This window comes from Aquila chrysaetos, chromosome 15 (assembly GCF_900496995.4).
Source record: "Aquila chrysaetos chrysaetos chromosome 15, bAquChr1.4, whole genome shotgun sequence".
Lineage (NCBI taxonomy): Eukaryota > Metazoa > Chordata > Aves > Accipitriformes > Accipitridae > Aquila > Aquila chrysaetos.
The window spans coordinates 29,942,283-29,955,930 of record NC_044018.1 but is presented as its reverse complement, the minus strand read 5'-3'; the positions used below and the strand labels follow the sequence as shown (position 1 = coordinate 29,955,930).

The following is a 13,648-nucleotide window of genomic DNA, read 5'->3' as shown; positions in this document are numbered from 1 at the left end:
CCTGCTCTTTTCCCGCATCTCCTTCCCAAGGTGCGAGGTATTTCGGGTACTGCCTTTTTTTTCTTTTTTGAAGTGAAAAGCCAAAGGAATAATAAACCATTAAAATCTGCTCTCACCAGGCCTCAGATTGCAGGATAGCCAGCCAAAGTCACCCGAGTTAAAAAAATAAAGTCCCATGTAAGCCAGCATATTAAATCCGAGACCACACTTAGTTACCCTACAACATATGCCTTTCATCAGAACAGCACCGTCCCCCCTCCAGCCCCCACAATATGCACCCGGCTCAGTTTTACGGCAACGGTGGCCTTTGCCTCTTGCCTTTTTCTCGTCATCTTCTGTGGCTTTCTTGAACTCGTGCTCAAAGGAGCTGGCCAGTTCATTGAAGAGTCCCACTTCTTCGCAGTTCTTCAAGAACCGAGTTGGGGTTGGAGTCTGATCTGTTTGGGTTGTAACACCAAGCATCGGTCAAAGAGAGGCTAGAAAATTAATTTTATTCACCTTAGTCCTCTCTGGGGACCCCTAGCAAATGTGGCCTCTATTTTGTGGAAGTCTGGATGCTTTTCTGCTAAGGTGTATATCATGTTTGTAAAACAAGTGACAATTCAGAATGGGGAAAATAATTTCTTGTTAATTTTGTTTCTCTGGTAAATGCTGTTTAAAGAAATCATTGCAGCAAGACGCATGCAGTGATTTCTGTGAAATTCCTGCCTGTGGGTTGTGTCCTGTCCCTCCCACCCCAGGGTTTTGCTTGTCCTCATCTGAATTGCTGCTGCAAGGAAGGAAAATAGTGGGGTTTGATCTCCCTGAAACAGCAGATCTTAAAAATATGGAGAGATGAGAGGGGAAACAGCTGATTGAAGCAGCTCCACCGCTGATGTGGAATAGAGCTGGGCAGAGTCGCTTCCCTCCCTGTGCCGGCTCCGTACATTAATGCACATCCTAGGACAGACGGCTACGTGGGAGTGCTAATAATTACCACCACTGTCCAAAGCAATCCCTCTGGGGCCCGTTTTCCACCATATTAACACGTTGAGTCATGATCTCTCTGGCCATCACCCAGGCTATAAAGCAGAAAGAAATCTCCCCGCTCCCAGCGAGCCTCGTTTTTCTGCGTGACATTAGGTCAGGAGTCCAGGTACTAGCAGGAGCCTGGCACAAACACGTTACACTGAAAGAATCCACCTGGCAGAAAACTACATAGATTTTTAAGCACAAAGGGGATCCCTGGGACAGTTTAGCCTGACCTCCTGCATAAAACATCGGCTGTTTGGCACAGATGCTCCCTGTTCGAGCGCACTAGCTGCGCTCGAGCTGAAGTGTCTACGGAAAACATCCCATTTGATTTCAAACCGGCCAGTGGCGGAGAGTCTCCCACAGCCTTCGGGAAGCGACTCCAGTGATTACTTCACCTTGCTGTTACAGACCTACACTTTATTTCCAGTCTGACTTCAAACCCTACCTATTGGTTTTGTTAATAAAGTAAAGGCCTCCTCTGAGCACACTTCGGTTCCCCCCCAATCTCTCTTCATTAAACCAAGAAACTTTGTCAACTAAAGATCTCAGCAGGAGGCTGTTTTTCCAGTGCTTTAACAGCTCTCAGGGCTCTTTTCGGACCATTCCCCATTTAGAAATGTCCTTCCAAGCCGCGCACGCCAGCCCGGGGCCCAAATCTCCAGCAGAAGTTTTCACAATGCCACAAAGCAAAGCCATGTAACGTCTCTTGTCTTACCCTTCCCCAATTCGTACCTCCAGGAATTGCAGCAGCTCTTCCACCCACAGCATCACCCCAGAAGTGCACGTTCCCATTAAATAAGTCTCTCTGCTGCCAGCTAAAACCGGCAGAGAGAGAACAATTCTTTACGACTCTCTTTAGCTTAACCGCAGAGTTACGGCAAGAGATGTACACTGAATCCTCCTGCTCATTAACACACGGGCTGCTGCCCTGGACTCCGCACAAAGCAAGAGGGAGGGAGAGAACAAGAAAACCCAGAGACAAAATGGTGGCTTAAAAAAAAAGAAAAAAAAAAAAAGGACATTAGGAACGTAGGGCAGTAACGCCCTAGATCTCACTGCTCAAAGCCAACATGCTTTATAACCCTCGCAACCCACCCGGCAGCTCTATATGCCGTCAAGATCTCTGCCAGGAAAGTCTGTGTTAAATAGGCTGGTCTTGCACTGACCACAGCTAAATAAGTTTGGGGTTTTTTTTTTTGCTTTGTGGCTTACCCCAGAGTGACCCACTGAGCATCAGCCCAGAGGAGCTAGGAGAGGGGGCTAGACCCGCCCTCGCTGCTGTTCCTTGTGCTAAAACAACAGTGTTCATTCCACCTACGGTTTTACCCGTGAGAGTTTACCCATGCACAGGAGGAATGTACACCTCTGGGAGCAGCTAAGATGAGGACTTTTAATGCTGCATCCCTGTTAGAGCCGGTGGGATTTCAGCTGGAGATAGGACCGTACCCCATTTCTGCTCCCCCATTACCGCCTAGGCAATTTACGCCCTGGGTTTATCAAGCAAAAGCTAACCCTCCTGCTGTGCACCCTGTTTAGAAAGGGGGTGAACTGAAGTAAAAATGACCTTTAGGAATCTGAGGTTTCTTCAGCCCCTGCCCCAAATTCTTCACCATCAACTCCCATTAGCCTGATCCCATTTGAAATTAATTCTCCCTCTGGGAGCCTGTTTCGTCTCTGCAAGCCCTCCCCTCGGAGAAGCTTTTTGCCCTTCCAGCAAAGGCTGCACGAGCTCTGTTACAACCCTACCCGCAGCTAGAGTTAACTTGAAGGCTTTAAGAAACCAACTGAATTGCTATTTCCTACTTCAATGCTAAATTTGGGCTGGAGATGAACCTGGGAAAAGGATGCCAGGCTCTTCCAGCAGACGCTTCGTTTCCCCTTATGAACTCTTCAGAAAGGCGTCAGAAAGCATTTCCTCCTCTCTTCTTGTTCTCAGCAACAGCCTTTTCATCCAGCGGTAACACAAACCTTCACGCCCTTTTAAGAAGCCTGAATGAAAGGGGACTGACAAGGCAGGAGAGTATCTGTAACCGGCAATGATCTCCTGCCAGACAACAATATATGTATTTTTTTTCCCCCAATCTTATAAAGGCTGCATTGACCGCGCGCTGCCAGAGCGCCTCATTTGGGCTCTGCAAATGCACTCTCGGCAGTAGCCAGTGCACTCGATGGCGTTTTAATTTATTAACTGCTAGCCTAAAAGCTCAAGAAAATTGACACCTGGGCTGAGGAGAGGAAGCTGGGTTTGTCAGATTTTGTTCATCGTCCTCAAAGCACATGCAGAAACGTGAAAGACCTTTTGTCCATAAATCTTCCAGTCTTAATAAAAAGGGTGAGAGAGCTAAAAAAAAAAAAAAAACAAAAAAACCACCCAAACCTCACAAAACCTGATACTACCATAAAAAAAGAAAAAAAATAGAAACTTGGAAGCCTCTGGCTTTCCTTTCCTCCTGATTAAATGCAGATCACAAGAGCTTTTTATGGGAGGTAGAGACGTTTTTCAGTGCATCTGGTCCCTGGTATTAATCTTGCAGTCATGCTATATTAATGTGCACCATTTTCAGAGCTGGCCTGGATTGAACGCCGCATACCTGCTATGATGACTGAGTCAGTTCGAGCAGGGCCGAATTTCAATGTCATCTCATGCTTGTGTTTATGAACCGCCAGGTGGTCCTCGTTTGTAAACCTCTGAAATGAAACAATTTAGAAAATCGTGAATAAATGCATTTTGTGTTTTACGGGTACATCCTGCAGCAGGGTGGGGGAGAGAGCCGCCCGGAGAGCAACTGTAACACAATCGCTGCCGAGCGTTAAGCAAAACCAGAGCGGGACAGATTGTTTGAGAAGCGGTGTGTGAACACATTGCTCAAAATGAAAAAGCCATTACATGGGGCTTCTGGGGAATGGGGGACAAATATTTTTAATAATCCATTTTTTTAAGCGGCAGGGCCACACGGCGGCTGCAACCGACCTAGGAAATGCAAATCCGCCCCGCTCGCTGAGATGCGCCGCTTTATTGCTGGCTAATGGAGGGATGAATTAGGTGCTATTAGGGGTCGGGCAACTTTTTTGGATGGCATGCGACAGAGCTGGCACCCGCCTGGCAATTCAGGCCGTGACTTTATGGAGCAGGACGGAGGCGGCTGCCCGTCGTCCCTGCCCGTGGCTCTTTGCGATGGCACGGAGCAGCCCGAAGCACGACCACCGTCAAACCGGAGGAGGGGGGGATACATTTCACATGCTGTAAAGACACCGTCTGAAATTCCACCTGCGGGAGAATTGCAGGATAAAAACCCACCCGTGATGGCTTTAGGAATGTGCTGGGTGGGGGGGCTCACATCCCCCCTGCAAGAGCAGGGAGGCAGGGCTGGGTGCGTGGGGCCATTGCTGACACCCGGACAAAAGGGCAGCATCGCCGCTGCGGGGCTGCTTTGAACGGCCGCACCAGCCCCAAGCATCCAGATTGAGGAAAGTTGGGGGGGGGGGGGGGGGAGCAGAGAGGCAGGGATGGGGTTAAAGCAAATAATCATAAAGACCCGAGGATGGATTGCGCCTCTCCTAATAGACTGCGACAAACCAGGAGGCTGAGGGCATTGCACGGGCCGTACTGCAGGATTTTTATGCATCCAGGAGCCGCGCAGCATCGGGCTTGTTTCTAGAAAGAGCTGCTGCTGCAGCAAAGGATTTCTGCCCTTTTCCCCTTCCTTTTTTCTCTCTCTTTAAACCATCCAACAAATAAACCAACCCAAAGCCACCTGTTTCTGTGAATTAGCTCAAGCGTGACACCCCGGGTTCGCTCGCTCTTTCTGAAGCTTATTTACGACTCAATTTTTTTATCGAGCAAATCTGCATTTTCCAGGCTGGAAGCCGCCACGGCGCCTTCCCGGGAGCCGTGCGGCGGGGGGGACGTTAGCAGAGGCAAGGGACAGCACTGCCGAGACAACGGGCGCATCCACACATGTCCCATCCATCTTCCCCTTCGGTGCAATAACAAGCGTATTATGCAAAGTGTCCTTCAAACACGTTGTATCAGAAGGTGCTTTTGATAGTGACTCGTAACTGGAGCTCAAATTAAAAGAAATTAGAGCTGGTGGGTCTTAACACACTTGCAGGGAGAAAACCAAAGAGGTATTTGCCCACGTAACCCCAGGCATACACATGCCTGCCTTCCCAGCCACCGCTCCCCAATTTGGTCCGTAACTAAACCTTAAATAACATTTCTCAACGGTTTTGCTGAAGATACACATGTTCTGGGTTTCTTTCCTCCCCGCAGCTTCTGAAACCCTCAACTCTGCTCCAGCCCAAACGTGACTCATTTCCAAACAGCATTACAAATCTCGGCAATGCCAAAAAGCCACCGAACAAAGGAGAAGTGAGCGAACTGCCGCCGTTTTCCGAGGGAGACAAAATTTGCAGCATCGTTTTGCATCGCACCATAAAGCGCTCATGGAAGGGGGAACCAGGGAGAAAGGGTGGGCACCGACACTTTGTCATGTTTCTGGCCCAAAACCGCCCTGGCTTTTAACATACTCGGCTGCCAACCCCGCTCGCCCCTTGCGACGCGGTGACGAGCTGTTAGCGGAGGAAAATAGGTGGGTTACGGTAAGCAGAGAAAAATAAATCAGGTTTTTTGTGAGCACAGAGGAGCAGCCGGTTTCAGATGAATATTTAGTAGGCAGGCGGCCGCTGCTCCTGCAGCGTCTTGAAATACTAAACATGCAGAGACAGGGGAAAAAAAGGAAAAGGAAGAAAATTCCCAATTCTCTGGTTCCGTTTTGTACTGGGTAAAGTAGTAGGAGATTTTTAGGTCAATGAGGGAAGCAGTAAGAGGATGAGGTGGAGAATGGGGTCACATTTCTCTCCCCGCTATGCTCTCCCCACCAGCCCCAGCTCCACGAGGGGCACGCTTCAGCCCAGCCTCAGTACCGCTGAATTTATTTTAATCTTTCATTTTGCTCCATTGCAGGAATTTTTTTTTTTTTTTTACATTTTTTTTTTCTAGGGCACTTTTCCTGCTTTTGGTGTGCGTTACAGCTCTATTTAACATCTTTATGTGGTCTCACTAGCTTGGGAGCGCTCTCTTTCTCTGCACAGAAATGCTCACAGACACAATATATCTTTCTACATACATTTCCAAACGCCGAAACCTAGAGGCTGAGTCTGGCACTTCAGTTCTAAATCATGTCATTTTACACAGAGAAGAAAGCGGGGGGGGGGGGGGGGAGAAAGGGGAAGGGGGGGGGGGGGGGGGGGAAATCGAATGAGTTAAAGCCACAGCACTGGCTTTAATATTTAATCTCCTTCCATCAGCAGCTGACATATAGCAGTGTTATTTCAGCCTGCTATTTTGCGGGTGTCTGAATTAAAAAGAAGATGTAGACTGTAAACTCTTTGGGGCGAGGGACAGGCACTGGGATAACGCTCCTGCCTCCGTGCTGCAAATCGGCCCCGAAAGCAGCAGCGACCCTTCACGCTGCAGTGGCGAAGGGCTGCGTAAAATAAGAGTTTAAACACCGCACACAGCCCTGATTTCTGCTTTTCTCTCCCCTTACGATGGCCCTACGACTGCCTTTGGTGCACGGGACAGAGCACACGGATGGCATTTGGGGTTTAGATAAACACGGGGCTGGGTTTATTTACCCCAGAGACTGTAACAGCTTTTTGGAGAAAACAGATTTGAGGCAGACTAAGGCTGGCCAGTCCCCATTCTTTACTCAACAGGCTGTGACAGCTCGATGAATAAATGTGCTCATTTAAAAATCTTTATTTAATAGGACACAATACTTCCAGCTGGACCAACACACCATCTTCATTAGAGCAAGAGCCAGAGAATAAATGCAGTAGGCTGAAGCCTGGATCTTTAGTCAGAAGGAGATTTTTCCATCAGCTTAATAAGCACAACATGAGAAACGAGGGGTTGCTCAGGGTTTTTCCTTGCTTTTGTAAATCCTACAACTGCCTTTGATGCAAAAGCAGGGTCAGGCGAGCGCCAAACCCACCGCAACCAACCCTCCGACCATGCAGGAGCCCAGGCACTCGCTGGCTCTCCCGGCAGCTCCAGCACACAAGCTGCACGGCTATTTTTTAACCTTGACAGTAATTTTCAGAGAACATAAACACCGGCTGCGCACCGAGCCGGTCGCCTAGCCAAAATTCTGTTTTAATATAGACCGGGTGTAGGCTGCAACAGCACACTGTTCTACGGGCGCATGCTTGTAAAAAGGAGACTTTACCTTACCAAAAGCACAACCTCTGGTACAGCCTCACCAGACCTGAAAGGGGTGAGGAGCCAAACCTGTCTCCATCAAGCTCATCGCACGGCTGAATTAATAAGCTGCCATTAATACAGGGAAGCCGAAACGCTGCTCCAACCTTAACTCCAGCACAACGGTGTGTTATTCTGCCCAGGGACACCATGGTACTGCCGTGACACGGTTGAAACACCTGGATACCAGGGGAAACAAAAGAAAACAGCACGTGTCTTGCAACTGCAGGGCTGGATGTGAATGACTGCACTAAGCACACCAGCCTGGATAAGCTGAACTCAAAGTCACCGACTTTAAAAGAAGCCACAACAGGTTTCACTTACAAAGTCCATCTGGTTGCTGTGATGCCCTACAGTGGGCGATTACGGTGTGATCAGCCCAGGGTGAGGGGGCCGGGGGGATGTCCTGGGGTCTGCCTTGCTTTCCTGGCACCACCTTGGGCAAGGGGCACCTACCTCCTTCATTTGGGGACCTCCCGGTGTGCAGGACACCCACGTGAGCCGGGAGACAGCGGCGTGCAGAAAGCAAGGCCAATGCCACTGGGAGATGCTGGACCTCCTGCATGCATCCCAGCCCACCCAGGGTCCGACGCAGCACATCCTCCCCACGCTTCCCGGCTGCGGCAGACCCGCTGCCTACGCCCCATCCATACATCTTGCCGTGACAGGGCTCAGATGGATTTCTAGCCGCATGGCAGGCTGGATAGATATTCCCCGTTCATTCCGCACAACCGCAGAGGTAACTAATGCAGGGTCACGGATGCCCCCAAGGGCTGGGTGCCCAAAGGTTAGCTGTTACAGCTGTGAGTGATGTGACCCCCCAGTTCTTGCGCAGATCTGGGCTCCATCTCACCCATTTCCCATCTGAGCAATGACAACGATAATTCCCTCCCTTGCAGAGAGGCTGTAAGGATTAATTCGCTAATGTGCATAAAGTGCCCCGATACTGGAGTGATTCATAGATTTTAAAGGCCGGGGGGACCATTACAATTATCTGCCCGGTACCACGTGAATCCCCAGATGGGCCCAATTCCATAGGAAAGAAGGTGTCACGAGATGACGAGGAGGTAGCGCCACAAAGACTTGTTGGTTTGAAAGAATGCAACAATAGTATGGCCAAGTTGACTTATTTTTACACTTACGAGAGACAACACAACAAGATTTTGGACCCGTTTCCTCTTGGAGGGTTCCCCATAAGGTGATGCACACTGGGCCAGGTTTCAGAAGAGCTCGGAGCCCACTCGCTCCCACTGGAAAGCTCATGGCTATGTTTTCAAAAGCAGCCAAGGCACTGAGTCCGTGCAGCTCAAAGGTGGCTGCAGCAGCTATGGTTACCGAGCGCTTCTGGAAAGCTGGTTTCAGTGGCAGCATCCTTCCGCTAGAGGAGGGAAGAGACAGCACCTCTGTGAGCCTGAACAAGGATAAAGGAGAAGAAGAGTGAAGGTTTACGAGTGATCAGCTCAAGAACAAAAAAAAAACCAGATCGTGTATCGCACGTACAGGTATTCAAAGAGAGTTCTGCCGCTCCTGCTCGAGCACAAAGCCTTTTGCAGGAGGGGGAGCGGCTGCTCGGTGGACTGTGAGCACAGCACAGGCTTTATATCGAGAACGCCCCTGAGCCAAGGTCATTTCACCCCAGCCCTTACAGGGGAGAAACGAAAACCTGAAAGAGGGGCAAGAAGGTAATCTCCACAGCCGCATCAGCCAGGGGACATGAGCTCAGCATCGCTTCAGGGCTTTGCTTTGTCGCTGCCACAGCGGGGCCATTTCTTGCATTACAGAAGGATGCTTGTCTGCAAGTGCCCAGTGCCCTTCTCAATTCATAGGCAGCAGGAAAAGCGTATTTCTGCTCACTCAGGTCCTGTGAAAATCAGAAAGACCACAGCCAGCCCAATCACCTCAGAAAGGAGCGGGCTTGGATGCATTTTGTGCAATGCCCCCCTGCAGCTCCCCACCACCACTAAAACTGCATCAAGATTAAATCTTGAAATGTTATTTTTGGCTCAGGCAACTCCAGGGACCCATGTGGCTATGCATTTTACCTTAAAAATCTGCTTACATCCTGCCCTGTGATTAATTCACGTTCCTTTTTTTTTTTTTAAATAAGAAAAAAAAAAAAGAAAAAAGAAAGAATAAGAATAATAATCAGAAACTTCAGCCTGTTCACAGGCAGCATTGGGTGCTGGTGTTAGCAAGCCACGTCCAAACAGCCAAAAAACCCTTTAACAAACACTTTGTTTGGGACGAATATTGTGCAAACCACAAAAATTTGGCTTTTTTTCTTTTTTTGCTTAGAGAGAACCATCTGCCTTCTGATTTTGTTTTTCTGGGGGATTGTGTGTTTTGTTTTTAAGCTAGTTATCACGGATAGGCACTGCACAGCAGCATCTTCTCTGTGTCATATAATCTGCCCTCCAAATGCAGACAGCTCCATGTCGGGCTTCTCCCATCTCCAGCAAGCTGAGGGAGAGCAGCAGCAAGGTTAAGATGCCAACGCGTGACACAAGACGCTTTGCTTTCCCTGAGATCAGCACCTGGGAGGTGACAGACGAGCTGCATTTTTTATAAGGCAGTGACGACCAGGCCGGAGGGAGCGGATTTTTACAGGCAGTTCAGTATTCAGCTCCTACCAAATCACTGGCAATTAGTGCCAAGATACTCAGGTTGCTCCACAAACTTCCCTGAAATTTAAACAAAGAGTTAACCAGGTTCTGGAGCCCGTCCCATCCCGTTGTTCCTCATTCCTCCTTGGCCAGAAGGGCAGAGCATTTAACTCAGAGTAGGTAAATAATTTAATTTACATTTCTATAGCTTCCCTTATCCCAGAGGGCTTCTCATACACATGCCCCTCCACTGAAATGCAGGTGTTTCAGCAGGGGGGAAGGCAGCAACCATCTGGCCTACAGCACACCATGTAGCGGTTAGGAGGGAAGCATTCGGCCAAGGACATACGGGGCAAACTCTTTAATAAACTCTGTATTCAACTTTACAGGGTTTTTTTTTTTATTTTAATAAAGTCTCATATGGTAGACACAGCCTCTCCTTCATTTCCAGTGCACCTGAGTTGAGCATCAGCATGTCCAGGTGCAGACAAAAACAACCACCAACCCTCTGGAGCAGGCATCAGCTGACCTACTCGGCCAGGAAGGCATTTATCCCAGCTGGATTTAACCTGGGTTGGACACTGAGCGCTTCAGCTATCAAACCCAAGCCTCCAGCTACCGAGGAATTTCTCTGCAGCACACCGAAGGACCACGAACCTCCTCTCCTTTGTAAAAAGGGGCACATGTAGAAAATTAGCAGATGGTTGAGGTGGTTTATGGAGTATCTGGGAGGAAAGCAGCCCCTTGTTTTGCCCGAAGTACACCCAGCCCCGCAGATGAGGAGCCCTCATGCACAGCTCCTCTGGGACGGCTGCTGGAATTACAGCCCAGACCCTGGGATGCAAACCTGAGCTGGGAAGATCAGGCTCCTAAACCTCCAACGGGTCTACACTACGTGAGAGCAGGCAGGATTTTCTAAGACACTGATACCCTCCTCCTCTGCTTGAGCGATGCTTGAGGGCGATGGACACCTCAAGGAGTCAAGTCCGCTCCCCCTGAGCTCTCTGTCCGCAGGCATCGGCTGCTCCATCCCGTCGGCAGCAGATCTCTGCAGCCAGACGCGGACGAGCGATGCGGGGACCTGCCTGCAGTCGCACAAAGCCTGCGGCGCTTGGCTAGAACCTGGAAATGCAATAATTATTTACTTCCACACGGTGGAGCATTTTTAGCCTTGTTTCGATAAAAGTGAAGGTTATTAAAATACATGTATTAATTACCGCTGCCACATAACTTAAGAGGAGAGGCACAGCGGTAATTAACGGAGGTGAGCGAGGGGGTGGAGTTGCAGAGCGTCAGCGACTCCACAGCTTGTGCCTGTGGATACGCGCCTGCCCCATGGGAACCCCCAGATAGCTCCAGTGTGGATGTGAATCATTATTACGTCCCCGGCTCGAATCCCAGCAGCACCACAGGTTTTCAGTGTGACCTTGGGCAAGCCATCAATTCTTCCCCTACCTACCAGACAGAGCAAATAAAAAGGGAAAAGGCACCATACTTCACGAGGGCGTTAGGAGAGGAAGCCGACCGCGCATGCAAGTACCGGGAGCCATGTGAGAAGCACTGCAGAAAAAAAAAAAATATTAACAAAGGCAATTACAGCTGTGTTTCCCTAACCGTATTTCAAGCACGGGTGCTCGGTGATTCATTAGGAGCTCAGCATCTCTTCCCGTCACAAGAGCTGGGGAACAGAGACCAAGGAAAACGGGCAGAGGCACGGCAGAGGGCAGGGAGCTCGGGCTAAGTGAAATTCCTGCCCTGCCCTACCGCAGAGAGCTGCTCGGGCTGAGCAGTTTAGGAAGTTATGCGGCATTGCGGGAGGAAAAGGGTGAATTATGCAGCCGTGCTGTTGTGTTATTCGTGAGGCCCTGCCCTCGTGCAATGCAGAGAAAGAATTGTGAGCCCCTGGTGCTGCTGGTAGAGCAGAAAGGGTAAAAAAGAGAAGGAAAAAAAAAAATCCCCCCCAAAGACTTCAGATCTACCACAGAAACCCAATCTGGGCTCCTGCCTTCCCCTGCAAGCCTCTGCTGTTTACCAAATGAGTCACCCTTCCTGCCTTGAACGGTCGACAGCTCCTGAATGAATAATCTGGGAGCAAAGACTCTTTCTCGGCAAACAAACAGCATCAGCAGCAAGCCCCGCACAACGCATGCATGCGAGAGATAATTTATAGAGTGAAAAGAAAAGAATAACAGGAAACTCCTTCTCTGCATACCCCCAGAAACAAGAATGTATGTGTAAAAATAATTAAATCCGAACTGGAGTTGATTAATTTGTCTACAGGGCTGAGGATTTGTGCTTTGGGAGGCTGCACGGGGATCTTAAAAGTCTCTGGACGGTGGCCAAGTCTGTCAATACCGCACGGGCGAGGAGAGGCTTTGGCAGCAGGTGCCGGAGCACATGCAGCTCCGGCTGCGCCGTGGTACAAGCCACTCCGGCTTCCCTGCTCCCTGCCAAGCCATACATCGCAGCCGAGTGCTCGGCCTCAGTAGAAACGCAGCCCTTAAGCCCGGGGTGACAATGGGGAGTCTCGCAGCCTGCACGTCCCCTGCACCTGGCGGGGATGCCGTGATGCTCCCCCAGCAAGGCAGTGCTATCAGCACCGGGAAGGAGAGCTTAAAAATTTAGGTAAAGGGAAACAGAGTGGTTTGAGCCAGCAGAACTGAGCCAAAACCAGGACTCGGATGTCTCCCTTGGACCTGAGATACCCAACACAGTGGTGTCTGAGCAAGGGTTTGTAGTCAGGTCCTCGAGCAGCAGCACAGCACTGCAGGGAGCTGCCGTGCCCATGCGCAGGATGATGGTATCTCCCTTTCTGTACTTACCCTGGGAAGAGCATAAGAGAAAGCTGTGCTGGGAAAGTGGGACTCCAGCAGCGGACTCTGCTCCGAACAGCCGGTCCCTCAACTCCAATCCAACCCCCTCACGGTCATTTCCAAAGCAAATTCTCAAGGGCCGAGGGACCGGAGGTTAAATTTGGTCTCATCCAAGAGGTGTGGTGGTTGTCCTCTTGGAAGATGCCTTGCACTAGGCTAACACGATCCTCTCCGCTGTACTATTGTTTCAGGGCTACGAGAAAGCCGATCCTAAAAAAAAAGTTAGCTCCAATGGAAAAAAGCACTCATTGTGCCAGTATGCTGCAGCTTGAAAAAGTCGACGTGACTCAGCCTTGACCTTTGAACAACACTACAATTAGAAAAAGGATGCTATGGTCCCCATTCAGTTTTTTAATGCACTAGAAGGTTGATTTCCTTCAATTCATTTGCAATATTGGGTGCGAGCCTACCCATTCATGGTGTGTGAGCCTCTCCTTACAGCCTTTACTGCCTGAAAAAAGGGGTGGTTTTTGTGGACCTGAGCTAGGATCTCTCCTGGGGAAGCTCCAACAGCAACAGTCTGGAGAGGGCATCATGTTAAGTGACAGAATAAAAGTGGCTTAGAGGCTTGGTTTTTTTCCCCCTTTACTGTTGGCATTTGCTAGTCAGAGGGAACAAGCTATAAGGAAGGGTAGACCCACATAACCAGAGGTGCGTGGGCATGGCTTAAATACATCCACATAGTCTAAAAATGGGGAGGGTAATTATTGAGGTTGGTAGATGGGATATCATCAAGTTGAGAGGGGCAAGACGCAGGAGGCAAATTGAGATTTATGGATCCTTGGTCACCTTGAGAAGTGACTGGGGCATTTTGGAAATAAGCTGTAGAAATACGAGGGGTCTGGCCCCCTTCGTCTATCCCTAGAAGTATGAGCGCTCTGCAGAAGCTCAGT

General features: G+C 49.7%; 1 protein-coding gene across 6 annotated transcripts in view; it reads right to left on the bottom strand.

Annotated features, from left to right (window-relative positions):
* Positions 1 to 13,648, bottom strand: part of LOC115351160 (cyclic AMP-dependent transcription factor ATF-7) — a 70,408-nt gene that overhangs the window by 20,102 nt on the left and 36,658 nt on the right. The window contains exons 2-4 of one of the 6 annotated variants that reach the window (XM_030037624.2): positions 11,378 to 11,442; positions 3,606 to 3,702; positions 319 to 437 (exon numbers count right to left, since the gene is read on the bottom strand). In XM_030037624.2, coding sequence (XP_029893484.1) covers positions 319 to 437; positions 3,606 to 3,654 — 168 coding nt within the window. In that variant the 5' untranslated portion in view covers positions 3,655 to 3,702; positions 11,378 to 11,442. Of the gene's footprint in view, positions 1 to 318; positions 438 to 3,605; positions 3,703 to 7,247; positions 7,325 to 7,735; positions 8,106 to 8,421; positions 8,537 to 11,377; positions 11,443 to 13,648 lie in introns of those variants that run through there. The other 5 variants (XM_030037625.2, XM_030037626.2, XM_030037619.2 and 2 more) reach the window with 5 other exon arrangements.